The 18,361-nt window shown below is 44.0% G+C and overlaps 1 protein-coding gene across 1 annotated transcript; it reads right to left on the reverse strand.

The window, feature by feature from the left end:
- LOC307229513 (uncharacterized protein) lies at positions 1–16,904 on the reverse strand (the record flags this gene model as incomplete). Its single annotated transcript, XM_079999512.1, has 7 exons — positions 1–7; positions 6,637–6,704; positions 7,250–7,468; positions 13,694–13,786; positions 14,990–15,064; positions 16,023–16,238; positions 16,848–16,904. 7 exons carry the CDS (start codon positions 16,902–16,904, stop codon positions 1–3), a joined length of 735 nt encoding a protein of 244 aa, XP_079855638.1.
- Between the last annotated feature and the right edge of the window lie 1,457 nt (positions 16,905–18,361).

The following is an 18,361-nucleotide window of genomic DNA, read 5'->3' on the forward strand; positions in this document are numbered from 1 at the left end:
TCACGAACTGCAAGACAAGAGGGAAGAGGTGAGAAACACAAGAGAATATGATAGAACACACAAGAGATAATGACAGAACCGTGATGCAATTAAAGAGAACGGCAGGAACACTCAAACGATCTTGGCAGCCGTGTTGAATGTGTACAACCCAGATCACATGCCAATATACGTCGTTAGCATTGTTTTCCAAAAGTTTTGTTTTCCCCAACCACACTCAGCATTTCAGAAAATCTGTTTTCAGCGAGGATTTTATGATATTATTATTATGAATTTAACAGTGAATTTGAACCAGATGGACTTTTTACGTTTATGCTAAAAATGGCATTAAAAAGACCGGGGATACATCTTCCAAAGGATTTATAGCCTATTCAGAAGCACAAAGGTGTGTTCCGACTAATGCAGTTTCTAAAGGAATTTTCTTTTGTTTTCCCAGCTTGCAGATACTGCATGTCAATGCAAAGGAAATGAACTGCTGCATCTCTACCTTTTATATTGCTTGTTTTATATTACACCCCACTCTGCCTCGGGGTCAAAATAGCAGACCGTTTACTGTTAGAATGAAAATGTTTCAGTTAACACATGACTGGTCAGTTATATATTAACTCAAAAACTTGTTGTTCAAAACGTCCAACATCATGACCAGCCGCCAGTGATCTGAATACATGCAACAATACATTACATAGGTTCATCGTAACAGAACATGGTATCATTTAACTTTTATTACGTTTTCAGCACATTGTAAATCATGAGCAATAACAACTTTAGAAACATGAATACATTCCACAGGTCATGAAGTGTAAGCCACAGCCACCGTTAAGACCATTAACTGCACTACAACTCCCTTCCACGTGTACTTGTCCGTGAGACACTGGGGCATTCAGGCAAACCATTGTTTTAGTCATCTCCAATTCCTTGGAAGAGTTTTAACGATGTCACCATGGCTGCCAACTGCAAGGACAACATATTAAATCATTATAGCATTGTAATGTATTTGAAGCATATATTATCCCATAATACAGAGAGACAGTGTGACCTGATCTATTAAAATAAAACTAATTTTACCTTCCTGTAATGTGTCAAAAACTGATGCCCCTCAAAAAATTTAATGCATCATTTCTATGTCAGCTCAAGGTTTTGTGACAGCATGCATGTGCATGCATGTGATGCATGTGATGAAACATAACAAAAGGACAGTAAATCCATGAATTTATAAAAATCGACTGTTCAAAGCATTTCGAAGCAATTGTAAACAATAAAATATCAGGAACATATAATTCAGGTGGATAGGCAGAGAGTTGAGGTCTATATTTTCTCGACATGAACAATTTGGGTATTATCATTTTCTGCATTTCAAATTTAGAAAATATTGATAAACAAAAAGGATGTTAACTTCACATCCGTTACATCGTCATGTCACATCCTCAACTCAATGTGTTATCTTCAAGCGCAGATACACTGCTTTTGCTTTGAGGGTATCGCAATACAGGCAACTATGCAGCCAGAAGTTAATAAAATAAATGTCTTTATTAATTTGCATGTTATAAAAGGATACACAAATTCCTTGAGCAGTCTTTTATGTTTCCCAACTGATAAGTCAAAGGTGTAAACCGTATACCGTAGGACATTCTGTACCTCAATGAAGAGACTAGCCAGTACCACAATTGAGGTGGTATGAGCATTGGCCTTTATGATCTTGAGTATCTTGTCAAAACACCCCTCAATATTCTGCAAGAGAAGATGTTGCTCTATCACAATACATGCATTAATTCATTCTCTAACAGAATTAAGGAAGTACAATCTCATCTTATCTAAAGAGTTGACTCGTGGTTTGCCCAACGAGGGAAAACTGTGTTTTTGTTGTTGACATGAACACTCAGACACAGCACATACTGGAGCATCAGTAGGAATCACATGCACCGAAAAAGGTTCCATACCGCTGACTGTACTTTTGAAGAATTGCATTCGTCAGTGGGGTTGATTCGTTTGCAACACATATCCGGGAAACGACCATTTCTGTTGAAATGGGAGCCTATAAAGTCTTCGTAATTATTGAAACCGCAGCACTTGAACTAAAAACAGGAAAACAACAACAACGACAACAGAGTTACAGAATCAAACCTTGAGTCAATTTATACTTCATTCCTTTTCGTAACTGCGGTAAGTGATGATGGTTTTCTAAAAATCCCAAACCCTGATCTTTCCGGCAATGCAAGACCAGATAATCTTGAGATTATTCATAAACTAAGTTTGTGAAGGGCCACTGGGTAATGCAGTTTGACGCTTTTTTATTTTTACGAATTTCTCTGCAATTTCAAATAAGAAACACTGCGGAACATCCAAAAAACAGGTCGTAAAGAGTGGCGTGAGAGAGCCTTTTACTCCATCCATTTTCCTCTGCTTATCCGGGGCCGGGTCGTGGTGGCAGCAGGCTGAGCAAGGAGCTCCAGGCCCCCTTCTCCCCGGCAACGTTTTTCAGTTCCTCCTGGGGGACCCCGAGGTGTTCCCAGGCCAGCTGGGATATGTATAATCCCTTCAGCGTGTTCTGGGTCTACCCTGTGGTCTCCTACCAGTTGAACGTGCCCGGAAAACCTCCAAAGAAGGGCGCCCAGAAGGCATCCTGGTCAGATGCCCGAACCACCTCAACTGACTCCTTTCGACACGAATGAGCAGCGGCACTACTCCAAGCTCCCTCCGGATGTCCGAGCTCCTCACCCTATCTCTAAGGCTGAGCACAGCCACCCTATGGAGGAAACAAATTTCGGCCACTTGTATGCAATCTCGTTCTTTTGGTCACTGCCCAGAGCTCATGAACATAGGTGAGGGTTGGGACGTAGATGGACTGGTAAATTGAGAGCTTTGGCTTCCGGCTCAGCTCCCTCTTCGCCACAACGGTCCGGTACAACGCCCGCACCGATCCGCCTGTCCATCTCACGCTCCATTTTCCCCTCACTCGTGAACAAGATCCCAAGATACTTGAACTCCTTCACTTGGGGCAGCAACTTGCTACCGACCTGGAGGGAGCAATCTACCATTTTCCGGCAGAGAACCATGGCCTCAGACTTGGAGGTGCTGACTCTCATCCCGACCGCTTCACACTTGGCTGCAAACCGCCCCAGTGCATGCTGGAGGTCACGGTCTGATGAAGCCAACAAAACCACATCATCTGCAAAAAGCAGAGATGCAATTCTGAGGGTTCCCAAACCGGACACTCTCCTCACCACAGCTGCGCCTTGAGATCCTGTCCATGAATATCACAAACAGAATTGGGGACAAGGGGCACCTTGGCGGAGTCAAACATCCACATGTTTGACTTTGTGCCGAGAATACGAACACAGCTCTCACTTTGGTTGTACAAGGCCCGGATGGCTCATACCAATGGCCCCAGTACCCCATACTCCCTCAGTACCCCCCACAGGATCCCCCGAGGGACACGGTCGAAAGCCTTCTCCAGGTCCACAAAACACATGTAGACTGGATGGGCAAACTCCCACGACCCCCCCAGCAACCCTGCAAGGGTAAAGAGCTGGTCCACTGTTCCACGTCCAGGACGGAATCCGCATTGCTCCTCCTGAATCTCAGGTTCGACAATCGGCCAGAGCCTCCTTTCCAGCACCCTGGAGTAAACTTTCCCGGGGAGGCTGAGCAGTGTGATACACCTTTAATTGGAGCACACCCTCCTGTCCCCCTTTTTAAAAATGGGAACCACCACCCCGGTCTGCCACTCTACAGGTACTGTACCCGACATCCATGTGATACTGAAGAGGCGTGTCAACCAAGACAGCCCAACAATGTCAAGAGCCTTCAGCATTTCAGGGCAAATCTCATCCATCCCCGGCGCCTTGCCCCTGAGGAGCTTTTTATCTGCCTCAGAGACCTCTGCCGGGTATATGGACGAGACTTTCCCCGAGTCTTCAGACTCTGCCGCTTCCCCTGAGAACGTACTGGTTCAGGAGTTCCTCTAAGTGCTCTTTCCACCGCCCGACAATATCCCCAGTCCGGGTCAGCAGTTCTCCTCCCCGGCTGAACACAGCCTGAGCCAAGCCCTGCTTTCCCTTTCTGAGCCCTGCTTTCCCTTTCTGAGAACAGTTTGCCAGAACTTCCTTGAGGACAACCAAAAGTCCTTATCCATAGCCTCCCCGAACTCCTCCCACACCCGGGCTTTTGCTTAAGTAACTGCCGAAGCTGCAGCCCTTCTAGCATGCCAGTACCTGTCTGCTGCCTAGGGAGACCCCTGGGCCAGCCAAGCCCGAAAGGCCTCCTTCTTCAGCTTTATGGCTTCCTTCACCGCTGGTGTCCACCAACGGGTTCTTGGGTTACCGCCACGACAGGCACCGCCTGCCTTCCGACCACAGCTCTGAGCAGCCCCCTCTGCAATGGAGGTTTTGAACATGACCCACTCGGATTCCATGTCCCCAACCTCCCCCGAGATGCACAAAAAATTCTTCCGGAGGTGGGAGTTGAAGATCTCGTCGACAGGGGCATCCACCAGGTGTTCCCAATTCACCCTCATTACACGTTTGGGTTTACCAGGTCTGTCGGGCAGCCTACCCCACCTTCTGATCCAACTCACCACCAGGTGGTGATCAGTTGACAGCTCTGCTCCTCTCTTCACCCGAGTGTTCAAGACATACGGCCCCAGATCTGATGCCATGACCACAAAGTCGATCATCGATTTTTGACCTAAGGTGGTCTGGTACCACGTACACTTATGAGCCACCCTATGCTCGAACACGGTGTTCATTATGGCCAATCCATAACTAGCACAGAAGTCCAATAACGAAGCACCACTCGGATTCAGATCAGGCAGGCCGTTCCTCCCAATCACCCCCTTCCAGATTTCTCCATCGTTGCCCACGTGAGCATTGAAGTCTCCCAATAGAACTATAGAGTCCCTAGGCGGAGCCCTTTCCAGGACGCCACCCAGAGACTCCAAGAAGGCCAAATACTCTGAACTGGTGCTCGGAGCATAAGCACACACAACAATCAGAGCTTTCCCCTTAGCAACTTGTAGTCGCATAGAGGCGACCCTCTCGTTCACTGGGGAGAACTCCAACACAGTGGCACTCACCCGGGGGCTCGTGAGTATCCCCACCCCCGCCCGGCGCCTCTCACCCTGGGCAACTCCGGAAAAGGAGAGAGTCCAGCCCCTCTCCAGGAGTTTGGTTCCAGAGCCAGTGCTGTGCGTAGAGGTGAGCCCAACTATATCTAGTTGGTACCGTTCCACCTCCCACACCAGCTCTGGCTCCTTCCCCGTCAGAGAGGTGACGTTCCACCTCCCTAGAACTAGTCTGCGATGCCCAGGATCAGCAGGCCCAGGCCCCCGCCTTTGCTCGCCGCCCGGCTGGCATTGCACCCGACCCCAACACCTATCCCTGCAGGTGGTGGGCCCACAGGGTGGAGCCTTTTACTAATGTCATTTTTTTGTAGTTTTCTCTGTACCTTATGCCTCGTTTAGAGACCTTGAGGTGTGTAATAGTACACAATAGGGTTGTTGTTTTTTTATCTCTTTTTACAACCTGGTAAAAGATCGTCTGGAACTTGTTACTCGCCCACAGACTGAAATATTTGCATCCCAACTCAATGCAAAAATCCTTTGCTTCAGACCAACTCATTTTGGGAAACGTGTGTTGAAAAGATGTTTTAGACTTCTTTAGGTAGTCTTAAACCTGTGAGTCAGTTTATACTTCATTCCTTATTTCGTTACTGCAGTAAGAGATGATGGTTCTCTACACATAACTTATAATGCACCCTTATTATATATTGTCAAATCTTAATCTTTCTGTCTATGAAAGAGCTTTTTAGATTTTCCGTAAACTACGCACGTGAAGGGCCACTAAGTAATGCAAGGATGTAAGTACATTAACATATTTTGAATTCAACACTTAATTTGTAACATGCATGTACAAATCTGTATTTGTTAGCTTCAGCACCTCTCAATATTCTGGCATTGATCATGTGTGTTTCTAGTAGTTCAAGTATGTTACAATAAATATTTAGTGTCTTCTCTCTCTTTGGTTTGGTAAAAAATCTCAAATTGGTAAAAATTAACCGTTTGAAATGATTGCTTCCCCAGTGACCCCAAATATTTTCACCCCAACTCAATGCACACGCCATTTGTTTCAGACTATGGCACAACTCATTTTCATTTTGGAAAAGAACTACAGTATGTCACCAGAGGAAAGGAATATGTACTACCTGTTTCATTGCAGCGTCCCAAAGTTCAACTGTGCTGTTTTGACGTCCATAATTATTCTTAATTGTGTTAGTGACTTCTTTCTCCAATTCTTGAAAAATGCTTTTATCCTGCAACAGACGAAGAGGGAATTTGTATGTAAGCTTGTATTCTTCTCTAATTCTATTCCAATGTATTTCTGTGTCTTCCGAGGAAAGTTAGGCCATTTATAATTAATGAGTCAGAATGTACTGCGTCTTAACATCCAAATACATATTCTGAAATATTAGCCAATAGAGTATTGCATCTATGCAATTCACTCTTTTGACAGTAACAGTATAGATTAAGACCATTAGTTTAGAGTCAACAGAACATGATTGACATATACATTTTTCATTCAGTTGTAAATTAAACAGTATAAGCTGAAAATACAACATTGTTATGGATTTCCACATACCACTGACTCAAAGATAAACACCAGCACTACTGCAACAATTTGGATGATGAAGATGATCATCACAATAAAGAAGAACTGCGAAGGAGAAATCATAGGGAGAAATGTGAATAAAATGGCTGAATGATGTACTCAGTGGCCACTTTATTAGGTACAGCTGTCGAGCACAGGGTAACACCCCCTCTCACGTTCCTGTTCTTCGTTTCAGGGGCGGAATCAACCTCACAGTTCCGTGTGTTCAGAGATGCTCTCTGCGGTTGTAACGCCCGTTTATTCGAGTTGCTGTTGCCTTCCTGTCAGCTTTAACCAGTCCTGCCGTTCTCCGTTCTCATTAACAACAGAACTACCGTTCACTGGATGGTTTTTGTGTTTCGCACCATCTTTTAGAAACTCAAACCATCCCGTCTGGCACCAGCAGTCATTCCACGGACGAAGCCACCCGGCTTCACATTTCTTCCTCATCATGCTGGTCTGAACAACAACCAAACCTCTTGACCATGTACAGGTGTACCTTAATGAAGGGGCCACTGAGTGTTTATACACTGAGCTGGTTCATTTCTCTCCGTGTTTTTTGCATTTTATCACACTTTAAGTGGGCTACTTTTGCCAAACGCGCAACTAACCGTCAGCAGCATACACTTGCTCTCCCTGACAGCACCGCAGCAGCCCAGTAACCCAATGATGACCAGGATGACACCCACAGCAATCAGCAGGTAGCTCACGTGGACCAACTGGGAGATCTCGGGCGGAAGTTTATGCTTGATTTCTTTCAATAAGCCAAACAGAGAGCTGCTGTCCATCTTCACCCATATCCCGATGCCCAGGATGGCTACACCAACCACCTGCCCAACGGGAAAGACAGGAGAGCAGATAGACGGTCAGGTGAATAGACGGAATACATAGATTACAACAGTGTCTTATAGTGGCTACAGTGGCTTAAACCTGAAATGGGAACTAACCAAGTTGTAATTTTTAAGCCTGAAATGGATATGGGTTGATCAGAAGTTGCTATAATTATTGTTTAAATTATTTAGAGAACAGCCACAGAATTGAGCTTCAGATCAACGCCAATTTTCCTCTCTTTTTATTTCAAAATTAGTTTTCGTTAGTTTCTACTTGTATGAAACAGCATTTTTTTTAAACACAACCAAGTTAAGGGACTGTCCCCATTCACTGCGTAATGGAGAGGGAAGCAATCTCTGGTCCACCGGGCATTTCGGTTCCTGTGTCTCTGGCCAAAACAAAAAGTTTTTGTTTCACATCTATTTGTTTTCGTTAGTTTCCACTTGTATGAAAAGAACATTTTAAACCCAACAGGGACGTTCCGCCTTGGATCAGGACAGTGGATTGTGAAATGGGGAGAGCGATCTCCGGTCAACTGCGTGGCCCGGCTGCTTATGGGCTCTGCATAGGGGAGGAGCTGTGTGACTGGCCTATCATGGAACGATGTGGACACAGCTCCCCAATGAGGATTTTCCTACATCACGAGTACAGATATTCACACATTTTACTCGGATGATACTCGTGCTCATAAAAGGACATTATCCGTCAGGATACTCAGTACATCTTAGTATTCAGCTCAACCCTTGTATATTCACATTTGATAGCGCCATAATGTAGACGGGGTAAAGAGCCTAGAATTCCGACTTTTTTTTTACATGATGTTATCTAAACAAGATTGTAGAAATTGCAAGTTCTTGGGTGTGAACTTTTAGCTAACTCTGATACACACCTGGATGGCCGAAATGTGAGATTGCTGTTCATCGACTACAGTTCAGCTTTCAATACCATAGTCCCCCACCAGACTGGCTGTCAAGCTGCCGGAGCTAGGACTGAACGCTGGAGAGAGACTGAGATGGAGTTTCTTCCCGCAAGCCATAAGGACTGTCAACGCTGAACTCACCAGGGGCCTTCACTGAGACACTGACATAGGCCCCCGCTGCCTTACTGTACTGTATGTAGCATACTTTACTGTACTACATACTGTATCACTGGACTGGGTTACTGCATACTATGCTGTATTGCTGTGCCGTTCTGTTGTATACTGTGCTGTATATCTCTACACACACTACCTCACTTTATTCACATACCACTATACTGCACATATCTATATATACAAAATAGCCTTTTCCATATGCATTAGTCTATTCCTTTTATTTCTATTTTGTACCCCCCACTCAGTATATTACCTTTTGACTCTTATTTTATCTTTAGGAATCAGTTAGTTCAGTTAGTTTAGATAGGTAGTAATTAGTTTAGCTATTGTGTTCAGTTGAGTACTTATTGTTCATAATCTCTGGGTGCGTTGCAATGACATTTCACTGCATATATGTATGTATATGTATGTGATAAATAAACATCTTGAAACTTGAATCACGCAAACACAGATCATGATCATAAAAACAAAATGAACAGCCCGTGTTCAACTAGGATGTTTATTTTGAATAAACAGCCTATGTGATGTTACATGCACATAACAAATATGAAGTCAGACACTGTGACTTCTGCCTAATTCACACATGACAGGTTTAAACCGCAAACTGAAAAAGTACTGAATACACTTCTGAAATTCTGTAATAGAGCATATGTTACGTCAAACTTCATAAAAGAAACCTCAAAATTAAAACAGTATGCAAGCCGTCATGAAAACCCCAAAAGAAGAATATTTTTACTTACAGAGATGCTGAGATTGAAGATGAACATCATTAGTTTTAGGATCCCGGAGCAGCACATCTGTGGTGCCGTTTGTCCCACACTATTGAAAGAAAAAGGTTACTTGAAGCACAAGTTGAAGTATGTGAGGACGTGTATATCATTTATACTTAGTAGCCAGCGAGCGTGCCAGTAACCTGACAGAAAAGAGTGACATATATGCAAAGCCCTAGACAGACAAGGTGGGGATTGATGGGAGGGTGGGTGGGAATTTCTCAGATGAGAGGTGAAGGATGCAGGGCGGCCGTTGCCAGATATGAGTTCACTGGGCTGCATCTTCGGGGATATGAGGTGATTAATATTTGTGGCTCCTTTCTACCATTTCTTCCTCCCCAAGGGGTTTTTCTGAGTTTTTCTTTGCCCGGGTGGATGTTAAAGGTGTTGGGTATGCCAGGATGTCAATGTGAATTATGGGCTATCCCGTGAAGCCACAACACCTCAATATTGATACTCGTCTATGAGTTATTGGCGGAAGGATTGAGAGACATAAGCAGAAAACTAGAGAGAATAGACAAACATTATGTTACTACTGATGTACTTTATCTTTTTCCCCCAAATTCTATCATGTGTAGTACGGGCACGTGGGACCCCGTCTGCCTCTTCTGTCTCTTCTGGAGTTTTCTCTGTCATTCCGATTTGTTGTTATGATGCCTTCCTCCTGCCATTTATCTGATCTCTTCTTTTTCTTCTTCTGTAAGGTTAAGAAGACTATATAGGGGGGGAGCTGTGACATCACAAAGATATCACTTGATGATGCCTCCCTGTTGCTGCAGCAACTGGGGGCAGAGCTATGGGCGGAATTCCCCCAATATGTTTCCATGTGTTTCCATGATGACAGCGAGCTAGCAAAGATGTCCTAGCTGCAATGGCATACAACACAGAGTATTTGTATGGCATTGCATCTACGGAGTTAGTCTGTAAGTGGAGTTCAACTCCTCAACCCGCAATACAACTCTTTATTCATCAAGAACTTCTACAATAACTGTCCCTTGGACGACCTGTGGGATGACAAAAGCACAGCTTTTTGTTACACAGAACGGCCACCCATCCCTGGAGGATGGTCTTACCATGTTTTTGTCTAATAATCACCAACCTCTCAACCTGCAATTCAAGTCTTTATTCATTCTTCAATCATCAAGAACTTCTGCAATTACTCTGTGGTATGTGGGATAACGAGTACAGCATTTTGTGACACAGAACCAATGCCAATCCCCCACTTTCGAAAACTATTTTACCATGTTTTGATCTTTAAAGAACAAATCACTACTCCAAGAGACGGAGAATCACCACAGGTGAGACAAATAAACATAGAACCATGTACATGGAAAAACGTGAACATAGAAACATCACATGACAACATGTATCGACAAAACCCAGTTAAGTCTAGGAAAATGGAACAGCAATTTAGAACATGGCCTCTTCCTGTCATAGTTTTGGCAGTAAATGAGGGAGAAAAGGAGAATGATGTAACCAGGAGGGTGTTCGAAGGTGTGTTCAAAGCAGGTACTGGTGTGTGCCTGTGATGAGACCACCTGGATGTGGCTCATGTGGCTGTGTGTAAGGGGGCAGTTGCTCAGCAGGTAGAGCATGTCATCTAGTTATCCTCCTGGCAGCGTGCTAAAGTGTCCTTGAGCAAGACACTTAACCCCCTAACTGCTCCTGGGCGCCACTTTATGGCAGCCCACTGCTCCCAGGTACGTCAGTTACTAGGATGGTAAAATGCAGAGAAATGCATTTCGTTGCCTCAGTATTTGTACTCTGTGCAATGACAAGTTGAATCTAATCGAATGTGTGTGTGCGTGTGCTGTGTGCGCATGATGTGTCCACCGATGAGTGTACGGGACTTGTCCCAATTAGTTCTGGTGTATGAGGTCGGAATTATATCATATCAAAAAAGTTCTGAGTCCCGCGGCTGTAAAGACACCCCACGACTGCAGGAAAGCCCCGAGCATCCCGCCCTGTAACCACAGAAGACGTCCCAGCCCCCAGAGAAGGCAGAAGCCTGTGGAGCAAAACCCACACCCGGCCCCAAGAAGCATAAACCAGTCCCAGAGAGCGCAAGGAGACCCTGCACCCTTAAGACACACAAATACAACCCACCCCCTCGTGCAGGAACAAGTCGCGGCCGCAGGCACAGAACTCGGGTCACAGACGCCAGTTACAGACCACAGCCCCGGAGCCAGTTCCAGCGCCGGCAGACTGACACCACAACCTAACCGCCCGCCCCACAGGCAGGCCGGCCGGGCTCCCAGGCCCACCAACGCCGCGTGCAAAGGCAAGGCCCGCCTCACCGCAACCGGCCAGATACCCCACCCAGCCGCAAGTGCCCGTCCACGTGGCCGAGAGCGCTCAGCGCAGGACACCCGGACTCCCATTGGGATTTGAGGCTTGTGTGTGTGATGTGCACACACCAAATGATTATTGAAAGCACAGCCCCGATAATATCAAACATGTTTGATCAAATTGTGACCTGGTTAACTGGAATTGTACTGAGAGAGTGAGTCTTTCACTCACACGCACATATTGGTGACAGCTACAACTCTACGGCACAACTGCAATGGACCACTCAAACATTGTCAGAAATATATTTTGTTGGGATGACAGGGTGAGCAGCTTCAAGTACCTGGGAGTCCACATCACGGAGGATTTAACATGGACTTTACACACAAGACACTCTGGTGAGAAAGGCGAGGCAGCCTCTTTACCACCTCAGGCAGCTAAAGAAATTCAGGGTCTCGGTGAGGATCCTCAAGTCCTTCTACTCTGGAGCGGAGGAGAGCATCCTGACAGGCAACACCACTGCCAAGTTCAGGTGCGTTGAAAAAACATTTCACTGCATGTATGCATGAAAGTATATATGTGACAGATAAACCTCTTGAATCCTGTTTCGGAGATTTAACAGATCGTATATTCTCACAACAAAACGATTCTAGAGTTCATGCCAGGCGGGCAGTTTGATTGGTTCCTTCAATTTGTGACTTCGCCGCATCATGTCTCATTTGCATAGAGTTGAACCAAGCTCAACTTTATTGTGTCATAGAGAATGGAAGAGATCCTGTCCCAAGAAATAAAATGAAACACAAGCTACTTCCAAGGGCATTTTGATAATCTTGCCTCACGTTCCCTTACCACTGCACGCTCCCTTACCACTGCCTGCACAATGCGATATTGCCTCCCAATTCGCTCGCTCATGTGTGTTATGGCTGGAATTGTGACATCACAAAGACATCAATTAACGATGCCCCTCGGTGCTGAACGCCTTTTTAGCGTCAACAACTAGTTTAGAAGTAAAGAATTGCACTCGTCTCACATGGAGAACCAACTGTATAGCGTTATAGGGTTTATTAAACCATCTGCTACAGACAAGTTGGGAACATAGGAAGGGGGCCCCACCCAAAAAATATACCCAGGGTTAAATTTGCAAATAATGAGCAGTAAATGACATCTATGCACTAAGGAGAGACTAAAAAAGAACAAGGGACAGAATCAAATACAGGGCAGGATCCTGACACAGTGGTCTTTTAGAAGTTATAAAAAAAACCATTATTATTCACTTTAAATAACATGTTCTTATATAGTATGTTAATCATGATCTTTAAATTAATAGTTTTAGCTTGGCAATCATGTTGGAGTATAAAAGTGATTCTTAGCGCTGACTCCAAAGGAAGGAATTGCCCAACTGGTGTTCTACAGGTCTTTTTTATATGAAGATCAACAAGGCCATTGTTTGTATTGGAAATGAGAGTAAAGTAAAGCAAGTATAAAGTGAGCATTTGTGTTAAATATTTTAATACATACAAAAACACATGGAACAATTTGAGAAATGGTATACATTCATCCTCACACATCATTCCACATTTTGACACGGTTACAGCACACGCAAAATCATGAGCAATGACAACATTTGAAACATCCCGAACACATCCCACAGTTCATGGTGTGTAAGCCACAGCCACCATTAAGACCATTAACTGCACCAAAACTCCCTCCAACATGTAAGACAAATTGGGGCATTCAATCAAACCATTATTTTATTTATTTCCAATTCTATTGTAGATCGTCATCGACGTCACCATGGCTGCAATCTGTGAAGACAGAATAGCAAATTATCATTATAGCATTGTAACATATGATATTTGTAGCATATGGAGGTTTACAAGATAATGTGATCTGTAAAAAAAAAAAAAATGTTTTTTTGCTTCCTGTACCGTGTCAAAGAAGAAATTCAGAGTTCAGATAATATCACTTTTGGTGTGTAATAAAATACATAGTGAAGGGAGGTAAATCCAGAAATATGCATGTATCTATGCCAGGAATTGTACTGTTTCTATTATACTCTTATTCCAGTTCTGTACCTCGATGGCAACAATAGCCAGTACCACAGCTCCGATGATCAGACCATTGTCCTTTATTAGCTGGACCACCTTGTCAAAACACCCCACAATATCCTGCAAGAAAAGATGTTACTCTATCAGAATACATGCCTTAATTCATTCTCTAACAGAATTTTGGAAGTACTATCTCATCCTAAAGAGTTGACTCGTGGTTTGCCCTAGGAGGGAAAACTGTGTTTTTCGTTGGTGACATGAACAGTCAGACACAGCACATATTTGTGCATAAGTAGAAATTGCATGCACCGAAAAGGTTACATACCGCTGACTGTACTTTTGAAGAGTTGCATTCATCAGCGGGGACGGTTGGGTCGCAGCAGATTTTCGGGAAAAGACCATTGCTGTTAAAAGGGGAGCCTTCAAAGTCTGTGTAATTCCTGTAACCGCAGCACTTGAACTAAAAACAGGAAAACGACAACAGCAGAGTTACAAAATCAAACTTTGAGTCAGTTTATACTTCATTCCTTGCTCCGTAACTGCGGTAAGTGATGATGGTTCTCTAAAAAATTTCCGGCAATACAAGACCAGATAATGTTGAGATTATTCATAAACTAAATTTGTGAAGGGCCACTTGGTAATGTAGTCTATCTCTAAGTAATCTCTCTCCAATTTCAAATGAGAAACACTGCGGAACGTCCAAAAACTCTACAATGGGTCGGAAAGAGTGGTGTGAGAGAGCCTTTTTGAGAGTTTTATGATCAGTTTAATGCCTTGTATATGTGACTTTGTACAGTACACAATAGGGTTGTTGTTTTTTCTCTCTTTTTACAACCTGGTAACACACATATGTGATTCACAGAGGGGAACTTGTTACTCCCCCACTGACTGAAATATTTGCATCCCAACTCAATGCACAAGCCCTTTGCTTCAGACCAACTAATTTTGGAAAACATGTGCTGAAAAGATGTTTTAGACTACTTTAGGTCTAATAAGTTGTTTTTTATTTGCTCTATTTGTTTAATCATACCAAGTCGGCCATAACCGTATGTCACCAAAGGAAGGATAATCAAAGACTTGTCTTAGCAAATAGATTTTACTACCTGTTCCATTGCAGTGTTCAAAAGTGAAGTCAAAGAGCTGCTGTTTGACGTTCCATATTGATTCTTAATGTCAGCGGTGACTTTTTCTCCCACTTCATCAAAAACTGTTTCAGCCTGTGACAAGAGGGAAGAGGGAATCTGTATGTTATTATCCTTATTTCTATTCAAAAACAAAACAGTATCAGCTGAACATCCAGCATTATTATTGATTTCCACATACCACTGACTGAAAGACAAGCACCAGCACTGCTGCTGCAACTTGGATGATGAGAATGATAAGCACAATGATGAAGAACTGTGAAGGACAAATTATGTCACATAAGGAAAAAGGTGAACAAAAAAATGGAAATTCCCAGCGTGCAGTACATATTGCCTTACAGTATTGTAAGTAAACCACAAATATATTTTAGATATCATAGTTTATACATTAAATGGTTCTAAGCTGGTCTGTCCTCAGGGTCCAGATTTGTCCTTTGTCATTAAGCCACGACTCAAACATTAGGCGCAGCTTGCAATGCTAGTTCTGTCAGACAACTTGACGGCGCCACATACTACCACGCCCATAATGGGCCGGCCTATTTAAGCAGCCAGCCCCTTCTGCCCTTCCTGCTTTGCCGCGCTCCCTCCACCTCCCATGCATCCACCTGCTGAGCTTACCCCTTCTATCCAGTGGGGAGATCCTAGCTCATCACTCCTTTATTTGTAGCTCACTATGTATACCTACTGTATGTGTGCCTACGTTAACCCTACCCCAGACTTAAACGATGGATAATAAATAAAGATAATTTAAAGTATATGTAAGTAAAAGTAAAAGTTGGTTTCTAATAGTCTAAGAACAGAGAGGCGCCCTTTTCCCCAGTAACTTCCCCTAGCTTTTACTGGGAGATTCTGAGTCATTCCTATGCCAGCTGTGAGATGTAACCCCTCCAGCTGCTCTTGGGTGGGCTCCACAGTCTCCTCCAAGTTGTCCGTCTCCGGTAAACCTCCAAAGGGAGGCACCCAGGGGACCTTACCGGATGACGAGCCGCCTCAAACTGGCCCCTCTCAATGAGGAGGAGCAGCAGTTCTACCCGGAGGTCCTCCTGGATCGCCAAGATCTTCACCCTATCTCTATGGCTGAGCCCAGTTGTGGGCTCAGGTTGCTCTGCTTTGACCAAGTACTATATGTATTATGTTCATGTTGTGCTTTAACTGGACTATTAGTACCAAACAAACTACTACCCTGAAAACCTATAAGTATCAAACATGCTTACCGTCAGCAGCATACACTTGCTCTCCTTGACAGCGCCGCAGCAGCCCAGGAACCCAATGACGAGCAGGACAACGCCCACGCCAATCAGCAGGTAGCTCACATTGGACAGCAGGCCCACCTCGGGCGGAAGTTCCTCAATGTTTTCCAGTAACCCAAACAGAGAGCTGCTGTCCACCTTCACCCATATCCCGATGCCCAGGATGGCTGCACCTACCACCTGCCCCCAATGATTTGGGAAAGACACAAGAGAAGAGAGAGCGGCGAGATGGTGAGGTGAAAAGACATAATATATAGAATACAACAAAGTGTAGAAACACCACTGTGCAAGTGACTTGGTTTTAATTAATGAACACATTTTTCATTTCTAATATATCTGTTTGCAACAAACAGTGTATTAAGCTTTATTGAGCTTGACGGTGGTAGACGAAAGCACCAGAACGTAGATCCAGAGCTGTTTAACATGATGTTCCCTGAGCAAGCTCGTAAAAATAGTTTGCTCTTGTGTGTGAGCTTTCGGCTGACTCTAATGCAAACACTGAGCTTTTCTATTTTTTGCACACACGATACGGATGATCATAAAAACTATATAAACAGCTTGTGTTCAACTGGGCTGTTTATCTGACACTTCTCCCTGTGAGGTTGCTTGCACATAACAAATATAGAGTCAGATACTGTGACTTCCCCCTAATTCACATGTGATCAGATGTGTTTTAAACTTCAAGCTGTGAAACAGTTCTGAAAACACTCCTGCAGCGCATTCATCTTACATACATAAATGATATCAAACTTCATAAAATAAACTTCAGAGTGAAATATTTCCACTTACAAAGATGCTGCCATTGAAGATGAACATCATTAGTTTTAGGAAGCCGGAGCAGCACATCTTTGCCGACGGTTGTGGTTTCACACTACTGAAAGAAAAAGGTTACTTGATGACATGCTGTTGAAGGATGCACACGTTGAAGAATGTGGGCACAAGCAGTAATGACTTGAATTCTGAGCAAGGACAAGAACCCATTAGACTGTTGTCCTTATCATGGGCCATTAACCTATGACTCATTACCTATCAGTCTCCTCCCCAGTGACTATAAGATCCTCACAAAAATTCTTGCAACTCGCATGATTCGACAGCACGCGCCCACTCTCTCCCATACATACTCCCATTCAATTCAAGAATCAAAAATAATTCTCTCTTTAGACACAGACTAAGGATTTGATTTGATTTTTTTTGAGATTTGGGGTTTGCTCTCGGAGGATCGGAGATATTGCCAGACAGGAGACATGAGGCATAAGGTCTCCGTATACGCTGATGATCTGCTCCTTGGTAGTTGGTAAACATCCAGTCATCCAATAAAGTGGTTCGAATTTCAATTCAAGTTTGGACATTTTGGTTTCGCTCAAACAAGTGACTTTCTTCCAGCTTCACGACTAGACCCTGCCTTTTTCCTTTTGGTGTCAGAGATGGACTCGTCTTTCCCACCGACGTCTTTAAAGACAGCACATTCACGTCATTCGGTCATTCACGCCGGGAACACAATATTCCCCCGGACCCTATTTCTTTTAGATACCTCCAGGTGGCGCAGTTTTGCCACGATTGTCATCAAAATCCCAATCCCCATAGAAAGACACTGCATACGATGGCTTCAATTGCAACCCTGACAATGAAGGTCTCAACTCAAACATTTCTAAGTTGATTCAAAACAATGTACCCCCTTGATGAGATAAAACAAGGAAAGCCTGTGAGTCTGATCCAGGAAAGTGTCCCAGACGAGTCGCAGGATGTATACACTGTGTGACACGTATACTTACGCCTTCTATTTGTATCAGACGTGGTTTATAGAGTTCAAAGTACTACACCGTTTACATCACTCTAATGATGGCACCATGATCTTGAATAAAAAAGAACACAAAATTATTTACAAAATAAAGTGAGTGCGAGTGTCAAACATAACTTCCCTTGATGGCGCCTCACAAGTTTCAAGCTTCCAAATTGTTTAGAAGGTTAGATAGCTTTAGCTCCTCTGCTTTCCAAGCTATGGAAATCAAAATATTGGCTAAAGCCATGTGGAACTCAAAAAAGAACCGCTGTTGGTGAATGGGAAGGCTTGTTCACGCAGAGCTAACTTGAGACTGAGATATGGCATGGATACCACAGTTATTCTTTAAGGGGAATATGGAGCTGAATATCGAAGCAGAGGGGTATTCCCTAAAGGTTGCTTATGCCGTAAGGAGGAGGAGGAGGAGGAGGAGGAGAAGAAGAAGACGTTTCTCCCATCCTTGCTGTCCTTCATTACAGGGGGCAGCCAGGAGCAGTTGGCAGCCCTCACTTTGTTGGCGCCC

This window comes from Zeus faber, assembly GCF_960531495.2.
Source record: "Zeus faber genome assembly, chromosome: 4".
Taxonomy (NCBI): domain Eukaryota; kingdom Metazoa; phylum Chordata; class Actinopteri; order Zeiformes; family Zeidae; genus Zeus; species Zeus faber.